The sequence below is a fragment of the Engraulis encrasicolus genome, chromosome 23 (genome assembly GCF_034702125.1).
Source record: "Engraulis encrasicolus isolate BLACKSEA-1 chromosome 23, IST_EnEncr_1.0, whole genome shotgun sequence".
Classification (NCBI taxonomy): domain Eukaryota; kingdom Metazoa; phylum Chordata; class Actinopteri; order Clupeiformes; family Engraulidae; genus Engraulis; species Engraulis encrasicolus.
The window spans coordinates 36,666,206-36,676,205 of record NC_085879.1 but is presented as its reverse complement, the minus strand read 5'-3'; the positions used below and the strand labels follow the sequence as shown (position 1 = coordinate 36,676,205).

At 45.0% G+C, this 10,000-nt stretch overlaps 1 protein-coding gene across 1 annotated transcript in view; it reads left to right on the top strand.

Moving 5' to 3' along the window:
* Nucleotides 1–10,000, top strand: part of mybpc3 (myosin binding protein C3) — a 122,930-nt gene that overhangs the window by 35,930 nt on the left and 77,000 nt on the right. The window contains exons 10-12 of the mRNA XM_063189564.1: nt 8,122–8,284; nt 9,463–9,595; nt 9,918–9,920. Coding sequence (XP_063045634.1) covers nt 8,122–8,284; nt 9,463–9,595; nt 9,918–9,920 — 299 coding nt within the window. The remainder of the gene's footprint in view (nt 1–8,121; nt 8,285–9,462; nt 9,596–9,917; nt 9,921–10,000) is intronic.

Genomic DNA, 10,000 nt, shown 5'->3' with positions numbered 1-10,000 from the left:
TGGTACAGAGAAATCTTTTTACAAATGTGTATAGAGTTTAGCAAACCATGTTGGGTTTTAAAATGCATGACACGGTTTTGCTGATTTGGTGTGTGGTTGTATTTGTGTGAAGAGTTCTGCAAAATCAGCCAAAGTTACAACAAAATGAGCTTTCGCAATCAGAAAGAAAACTGTAAATGACAACAACATCGCAAGATGTACGGTACTGTGCACTATGTCTCCAATAGTTTGGAAATGTTCAAAATAACTGTTGTGTTATGTAAGCTAAGAGCCAGTCTAGGATACAGAGGTGCATTTCGCGAAACTATAGTTGCTAACTACATTAGCTACTTCGTTGTTTGCAATGCAATTTCCCATTGTTGCAACTACAAGTTGCTAACAGGTTAACAACTACGCTTTCAAGAAACATGAGCCAGCTTTGTCAGAAACGTGTCTCCACATGAAAGTTTCCATACAAACTAAAAAAAGCATAGGAAGTATGACACGAAACATTTCATGTTGATGCATAGGACAAGCTGTAATTCACTCAAATATATAATGAACCCCAATTGTAGACTTGTATTTTAAGTTGTGTATTTTATGTTACGTATTTTATTTGCATAACAATTATCCATGCTATCTCTTTACATAAACATCAATGTGATCCTTGATGGTGCACTTCAATTGAAACCTTCACTTAAAGTACACGTATTAAGATGACATGGATATTGTAATGTAAATTATAAAAAAATATATGTGGGTTCATTATATTTCGAGTGCTGGATGCTAGTCATCAAGTGGCTTGTTGTGTTCCCTCGTTGTACATGTACTGTCTGTCATCTGCAATTGGGCCTCTCCATGGACCGATGGCTGTCTGGCTGGCTGGCTGGATGGTGACGATGCAGAGAGTAAGTGGCTAGTCTCAGGTTCACTCATCCCCACAGGCCTGACTGCATGGTTATGGGCCTAGCCGCGTTGCCAGATTGGGCAGTTTCCCACCAAATTGTGCTGTTTAGGATGACCATCTAAGGGTACAAAAAAAGTTTATTTTCTGTGGGCTTTTTTCGACAGTTTTTTCCTGTAGGTATATGGCGCTAGAAATCACTAGAATTTAGCTTAGATTGTGCGGGATTAAGTGCTTTCAGGCAGCTTTTTGAGCATTTTTGGGGCGGGAAATCATTAGTCACGTCTGGCAACCCTGTGGCCTGGCGTGGTCCATCCCATAGGGAAAAGATGCATGCTTTATCACTGTGCACCGGAATGGAGTTCCGCACAGAGACTGATTTCAAAAGTAACAGTTTCGTTTGATGTAACTAATATCATTTTCACCAAATCATTGAGTTTCCAATGCATGCCTGCAGGGCTTCACCCATGTGGGAATTCTGTTCTGTCCCTCTCCTCCCCTCTCCTCTCCTGTCCTCTCTTCTCTTCTCTTCTCTTCTCTTCTCTTCTCTTCTCTTCTCTTCTCTTCTCTTCTCTTCTCTTCTCTTCTCTTCTCTTCTCTTCTCTTCTCTTCTCTCCTCTATTTTCTCCTGTGAATTGCACATGTGGGAATTCTCCAATTCTCCTGTGTGTCTCAAGTCACTGGCAGGCAGTTTATATGATCCTGCAGACAGCTGAACTTCAGCAGTGTGTGTGTGTGTGTGCGCGCGCGTGCATGTGTGCGTGTGTGTGTGTGTGCAGCTTACAGTGGTGATTGTGTGTGTGCGTGTGTGCGTGTGTGTGTGTGTGTGTGTGTGTGTGTGTGTGTGTGTGTGTGTGTGTGTGTGTGTGTGTGTGTGTGTGTGTGTGTGTGTGTGTGTGTGTGTGTGTGTGTGTGTGTGTGTGTGCAGCTCACAGTGATGTGTCTTCATAAGGCCCTCGCCATCTACAGACTCAAGAGGGCTGTTAAACACCAGAATAGATCTGACAGGAGAAGGACTGGGGAATGTGTGTGTGTGTGTGTGTGTGTGAGTGCGTGCGTGCGTGCGTGTGTGTGTGTGTGTGTGTGAGCGTGTGTGCGTGCATATGTGTGTGTGACTTACTTTCTTTGTCGCTTTAACACTCCACTGTCTGGGAATGTTAGCGAGAACTAAGAAGCCGTGACAACGTCTCTGTTCCATCACAAAAGCATTCAGACTATGGTGACAAGAAGACTGTGTGTGTGTGTGTGTGTGTGTGTGTGTGTGTGTGTGTGTGTGTGTGTGTGTGTGTGTGTGTGTGTGTGTGTGTGTGTGTGTGTGCGTGTGCGTGGTCCCAGTCATCTGATGCTCTGATGGGTTGACGGTGGCCTTCGTGAGTTCTCATGAGACATTTCCACACATTTGTTCGTGAGGAACACAAGGGCTTACAGTACCTCCTACGTCACCGTGCTTTTGGTGTCCTTGACAGTTTTATTCCGCCGGTACTGTAGATCTGAGGACATAAAAGCCTCCCGAATGGTTCCACACACTAACTTTAATGTAGGGGACAGCGGACATTCCGTTCAACGGTTTTGAAGCATCTGCGATTGGTCTGTGAGAATAGTTCCACCCCAAATTTCCAGAAGCACACCTTAGTAACGCTGAGAACTAGCGCTGATAGGCTGACGACCTCTTGCTCGGTGCGTTCAACAGTCAACCAAAAGAATTCCAAAGCAATTCAAACTGTCAGTCAACCCAATTAACAATGCCCATTGATCATTTACATTAACAATTTGATAGCTCTCTTTAAAGGGACACTGTGTGAGATTTTTAGTTGTTTATTTCCAGAATTAATGCTGCCCATTCACTAATGTTACCTTTTTCATGAATACTTACCACCAGCATAAAATTCTAAGTATTCATTATGACTGGAAAAAATTGCACTTTTCATACATGAAAAGGGGGATCTTCTCCATGGTCCGCCATTTTGAATTTCTAAAAATAGCCATTTTTAGCTGCAAAAATGACTGTACTTGGACCATACTCAAAAATATTTGTTTATTACTTAGTAAACTTTCATGTGAAGATCAAATTTGGCAATTGGCAGGCCAGTTTCAACCATTGGCCATTACCTGCTCAGTGTCCCTTTAATAAAAGGTCAGGCCAAAAAAATATTTGGGTTGTTTGTAAGGGACAGAAAATTACCGTTTAAACGAAACCGAGCCGACTGTAAGAATTGTAAAGGCGATTTGGTAGGCTAGATCTTTTCAAGTCTCCCATAGAGATGCATGGCAAATGGCACTCTACTTCCTTGTTCTGCCGAAACATTGTCTCATGTCCCACCCCCCCACCGTTGCGTCAATTATGAATCGAATGTGCAGCGCCCCCCTGTATTTCGGTGAGTGGTTCTACATGAAGGGTCCATGAGAACTCTTGCCGGCCATGTGTTCTACAAGAAACATTGCATTTCATTCAAGGATCTGTCATGGAGAGAAAGGGAGTCATTCACTGTAGGTGTGATTCTTGGGTGTTCCCCTCGAGGTTGGACAAAAGTTTCCATGAGAACCCTTCGCCCTACAGGAACATTTAGGGTCAGGGTTCTCTTACAGAGATGTAAGGAACCTTCTATGATTCTGGGGTGCACCCTGAATGTTCCGCCCTTCAAAGATGGATAAAAGGTTCCATTACTGAAATACATTTCATGCCAAGGCGCGCTTTTAGTGTGTGTGTGCATGGGTGCCACGAGGGGGGAAAGGTGTTACAGATTCGAAGGGCCCTACAGCACTGACAGGGCCCCTGGAAGGATGCTGATAACATAATTTGTCATTTTGGGGGCCCAAAATTGTAATCTTTCATGGGGCCCAACATTTTTAGCGGCACCCCTGTGTGCGTGTGAGTGTGCGTGTCTGTGTGTGTGCGTGTGTGTGTGTGTGTGTGTGTGTGTGTGTGTGTGTGTAACCACACTTACCTGTCTGAGGTCTGAGCCCTCAATAGATAAGATCACCCCACTGCCCGCCATGACTCATGTCTCATCATCTGTCATCACATGTGTGTGTGTGTGTGTGTGTGTGTGTGTGTGTGTGTGTGTGTGTGTGTGTGTGTGTGTGTGTGTGTGTGTGTGTGTGTGTGTGTGTGTGTGTGTGGGTGTGTGTGTGTGTGTGTCATATTCATCTTCAATTTGATCCACCATCTCCATCTTCCCCACCCTTACACACACACTCACTCAGCACCCCACCACATGAACACGCAAACACACGCACACACACACACACACACACACACACACACACACGCACACACACACACACACACACACACACACACACACGCACACACACGCACACACACGCACACACATGCACACACACACACACACACACACACACAACACACATGCACACACACACACACACACACACACACACACACACACACACACACACACACACACACACACACACACACACACACACACACACACACACACACACACACACACACACACACACACACACACACCACCTGAATCTGCACTTTAATTTCCACTCCACACTTTGAAAATCTAATCTCCACAGAAGTCCTATGCACCACTGACTCACCTTGACCTTTTCCATGCATACCGTGGGTCAAACCACCGGTTAATTGATTTTTGCTAATGGGCAAACTTTGGGGAATGTTTTTTTTTTTTTTGATGAAAGTTAATGTCAGCTGCTGTATGGATAAGTTAGTGTTGCGTGTTAATTGTACCCTGTGTATTTTTCAATGATTGCTTGCAGCCGATTGAATAATATCTTATTCCAGTCATAGATCATGCTGTTTGTTCTGTGTGTTCATGTCTGTGCGAATGTCTCTTCCATGTATGTGTGTGTGACACTGTGTCTGTGGACGTACTATATATGTGTAGGCCAGTGGCGGCTGGTAGTCTGTCAAACAGGGGAGGCTGTTCAATTACAATATGTCCAGAACGCAAAAAAAAAAAGGGGGGGGGGGGGGGGGTCAATTTTGACACACACCTTATATTGGTCCTGTCACATATGGCCTGCCCTCACACACTGAAGGACTCTTGTTGAAACAAATTTGTTAATCATTAATCATTATCCCCCTTGTAGCCTATTCATAGGGAAATGTTTTTATTATTATTATTATTATTCATTAGGCCTACCTCCGCCACATAATGATGTGATTGAGTTTGCCTTCGTTGTCTTTGTTCATTACTGGGTGCACGGCTTAACAGCACAGTAGGAAAGGACTCGCCACTCACGGGACTTGGCAGTTAACCAGTTGATCAGACGCCACGAAAGCTCAAAAGAAAAGTTTGTTCTTCCCTACCTTTTTCACCAAGTCAATATTAGGCAGTGCTCTGCTCTGCTCCTTGATATTCATTTTCTCCTCATAAGGACGACTGGAATTCGCCAGAATTTAATCCACAATGCTTGGCATTTCATTTTGCATAGCTCTCTAGCTTTCTTGCAAGCTAGCAATAACGAAAAGTAGGCAACATCAACTTTTGAATTGGGAGATTAAAAAGGATAAGGACGTGCCACTATTAAGACTTTATTCGCAACACTAGGTTTACAAGAATATGTACACAAAACTAGAGTACAACCCAATGAATAGCTTCCCCACTGGTTATCACGACGAAACTTCTCAGTCAAATTAATAACATATCCGCATTTCGAAATGAAATCAACTACTGTAGCCTACTGACACGGGGTTCACCCAATCACAAGTCGGAGCTCCAGTCTCCGGTCCCTCCCCCCTCCTCTCTCTTCTCCATTCACTCCCAGTGAGGCTCAGTCTCAAAATTAAAAAAAATTTCACGGCAATAGCCAATGACCGTTTAGCATTTTGCCATTGAAAAAGCGCACAATCCCACATGCCATTGAAGTCCATTGAGACTCGACTCGCTTGCGTTGTCATGAGCGGAAAAAAAAAACTCGTGCGAGCTTCGGGATCTTATTACAGATTGGTTTAATCTCTAAGTTGAGCACATGCATCTATGGAGCTGGGTCTGAAATAGCAATGATATTAAGTCGTGTAAAGCATTAGTTTACATACTATTTCTCCGTGATTTTGGACAGGAGGCGGCGCCTCCCTTGTACTCAAAGAGGAATCGCCTCTGGTGTAGGCTATTGTCTATTTATTTGCGTAAATGTGCTTTCATTGCGTATGTTTACTGTATGTGTATGTGTATTTTGTCTACGTATGTGTATGTATATGTGTTTGTTTGTGTTTGTGTGTGAATTTGGGTGTGTGCCTAAGTGAATTGTGCATTTCTTTGCTGGTGTGTGTTAATGCCTTGCGGTCTGCTTTACCCTGCTTGTTGCTTCTGCGTCTGAATGGAGCAGCAGTATTATGAAAAGTGCACGGTAAGAGTCCTTCTGTCTTTTCTTTTCTTCTGTTCTGTTCTGTTCTGTTCTGTTCTGTTCTGTTCTCCTCTCTTTCCTGCTCTGCTCTGCTCTCCTCTCCTCTGCTCTCCTCTCCTCTCCTCTCCTCTCCTCTCCTCTCCTCTCCTCTCCTCTCCTCTCCTCTCCTCTCCTCTGCTCTGCTCTGCTCTGCTCTGCTCTGCTCTCCTCTCCTCTCCTCTCCTCTCCTCTCCTCTCCTCTCCTCTCCTCTGCTCTGCTCTGCTCTGCTCCTCTGCTCTCCTTTCCTCTCACCTCTTCTCCTCTCCTCGCCTCTCCTCTCCTCGCCTCTCCTCTACTCGCCTCTCCTCGCCTCTCCTCGCCTCTCCTCTCCTCTCCTCTCCTCTGCTCTGCTCTGCTCTGCTCTCCTCTCCTCTCCTCTCCTCTCCCCTCCTCGCCTCTCCTCTCCTCTCCTCTCCTCGCCTCTCCTCTCCTCTCCTCTCCTCTGCTCTGCTCTGCTCTGCTCTCCTCTCCTCTCATCCGCAACACGCACCCATACGGTATTCCCCCAGAATACTATGTAAACTAGAACTGCATTAGAGAGTGCAGACCTCCGCCAAGGAAGCTGTGTGAAAGAAGATTTGACTATGTTACACCCTATATCTTCCTGCCTTCTTTTCATGGAGCTAGAAGGAGGCATGTCAAAATTCGGCCTGTCCTGCAATTCAATTTGTGGTCATTAGGTGCGTCTAGATTTCAAGGCTAGCAATGCTGAAGAATCTTTTAAAAAATCCTGGTCTCGGATTGTGAGTCGGATTACCACCTAAATTGAATCACTTGTTTCTTTTGCCAACAGTTTCCTCCAAATCCGTTCATAACTTGCAGACAAACAGACAGACAAACCAACGCGACCGAAAACATAACCTCCTTGGCGGAGGTCATGATAATTATGTGATATATTGATACATTCTGATATAGTTATAGGTTGGGAATCCCTGTGTTGGATGATTTACCACTACACCAAGGTTAACTTCACCTGTATTACTTAGGCGTGTTCTTGGCACAGGGCGCCGAAGGTGAGCAGTTAAGTGATAAACCAAGCTAGGTTAAGCCCTTAAGACACGGCATTATAGATTAGCTGTTCCCAGAATGGTAATGACCAAGTCGTAATGTATTACTAAAGGCCCTGTGCACTGCCATTGTAGTGTAGTACTATAGTAGTTAACTTTCAATGTCTATTACTGCGTGCCGCAGGAGGTGCGGCGTGCATTAATGGGCTACCCTGCATGAAGTGGTAAATCTACGAATAGATAGGGCACAGGTGTCTTCTCGTTAAGAAAGTAGGAACTCCAGGCTCTTTGTATTAGATGATTTTCCCCTACCTCAAGGTTATAACCAAAGAGGCTTGAGACAAGAGGGCTTACTCACGTCATAACAGCGTAGTACGAAATGATGGCGAGGGGAGTACTGAAATTTTATTCTTCTACGGTCAGTATTGGAAGCATCAGGGAAGCATGCAATGACACTTCCGAGAGGGCCGGAGTGTGGAACAGGTCATAGGACAGCGTGAATGTTTGTCAACTGTCCTTAATTACCCCCAGTAATTACTGCTGACCAACAGCTGCCGTTAATTTGGCCACAAATTATCCATCATGGTGTCGCCCCCACTGGCCATGCACAAGGGAGTACGGAAATTGTATCCATCGCACCCACTGACCAATGACCATGCTCAAGGGAGTTCATTTTCCATCCACTCGTGTCCTCAGGCAATGCCCCCGTACTACACCGTGGCCAATGCATTTCCCCCCGAGAGATTGTTCTTCTGTTGAGTTTCTTTGGTTATAACTTAGATACCTAGATAACTACTTAGCCATGGTTCTTGGCCCTACTCACCTGCTGTTCTGGTTACAGGGCGAAGAAGGTCCAGAGCAGCGATCAGAACCTGGACGTGTGGGACATCCTCTCCAAGGCCCCGGTCACAGACTACGAGAAGATAGCCTTCCAATACGGCATCACTGACCTGAGGGGCATGCTCAAACGCCTCAAGAAGATGAAGAAACCAGAAGAGAAGAAGAGCGCAGGTGTGTGTGTGTGTGTGTGTGTGTGTGTGTGTGTGTGTGTGTGTGTGTGTGTGTGTGTGTGTGTGAGAGAGAGAGAGAGACGCACACACTGGCTTGAAAGAGACTCACTCGAAAGTGCTTTGAAGTCAGTCACTAAGTAATCTTACTTAATTATGTGGTACATAGTGTTCGTGTGATCAGGATTGTTACTGTGGGAAGACAGTCAGGAAGATTAAAGTTTGCGTCTGAAAATTAATTTCAAATATTAGGCTGTCAAGACTAAGCTCAAAAGAACTTTTCGAGTCACGATAGCCAGTCACTGCGTGGACATCTGAATAATGAAGTGCACTGTGTTTGTTTTATCAGAACTGTGTGTGTACAATTGTGTGTGCACGTGTCTTTGGGCGCACACCAACAGGGTGTAGTCCTCGCTCCATGTGGGGCCCAAATCCTGTGGACCCCATGCTTTAACCCTGGGGTAGTTTTGTTGTTACTGGTAAAAGTAAAAGTTTAAAAACATTTCCTCACCGACAGGTTAAGGTTAGGGATTGTTTTGGTTTGGGTAGTTTAGCATTCTTTCTTTCATTCTTTAGCTATTGTTAGGGTTATATGAATGGAACTCAATGGGAGGGCCCGACAAAGATAATAAGGTGTGTGTGTGTTAGTGGTGTGGATTGGCACTGTCCTGACGATCCGATTCGATCACGATGCGGGAGGTAGCGATTCGATTTGATTCGATTGAATTCTATGCGATCCGATCCGATTCAATTGTACAATGCATTGCAATGCATTACATTTCTACTGAAAGCAAAGCAAATGTTTAATCAGTCATGATGAGGCAATACAAGTAGTCAGATACTGAGCAACAATTTATTGGCTGTTTTCTGTATCAGTTTGTATCAGTCTCTATCAGTCTTGCAATGTTTTGAAGTGCTTTTACTTAATTTAACATTCATTTGCTCCCGAAATATCCATGGAAGTAATTGAAACTTAAAAAAATTGTCGGATCGATTTTGGAACATGCCGGATCGATTCTGGATCGTCCATGCCCCGCATTGGATTGCATCGCCGAATCGATCATTGTTGACACCACTAGTGTGTGTGTGTGTGTGTGTGTGTGTGTGTGTGTGTGTGTGTGTCTGTGTGTCTGTGTCTGTGTCTGTGTCTGTGTCTGTGTGTCTGTGCGTTCGTGCCCACAGCCTTCCTGAAGAAGCTGGACCCTGCCTATCAGGTGGAGAAGGGCCACAAGATCAAGATAGCTGTGGAGGTGGCCGACGAAAACACTGAAGTCAAATGGCTGAAGAATGGCCAGCCCATCGCGCCATCCGGCAGGTAGAGTACACAGCAGAGTGGAATAGAATGCAATAGCAGAGATGTTAACAGGGAAGCCGACAGGGCGGGGGACAACGGGGTCACTTGTCCTGGGCCTATCGCACCATGCGGCAGGTAGAGTACACAGCAGAGTGGAATACTGCCGTGCAATACTAGAACGCAGTAACTCAAAATGGTCGAAAAATGTTTTATATCGGAAATCGGTTCTAAACTACCTCATTTGTCTTGTGTCCAAAAATGGTGGTCCAACACCGTCCCGTTTTGGAGAAAACTCATTTTGAAAGTGCAAAAATTACCCAAAAAAGGTTAAACAAAAACGCAGTAAGTCGGCGAGTTACTGCTGCACGTTCCAATGGGACTGGTTTGGGAGTAGACAGTAATACAAGCTAAGAACGCAGTAACTCC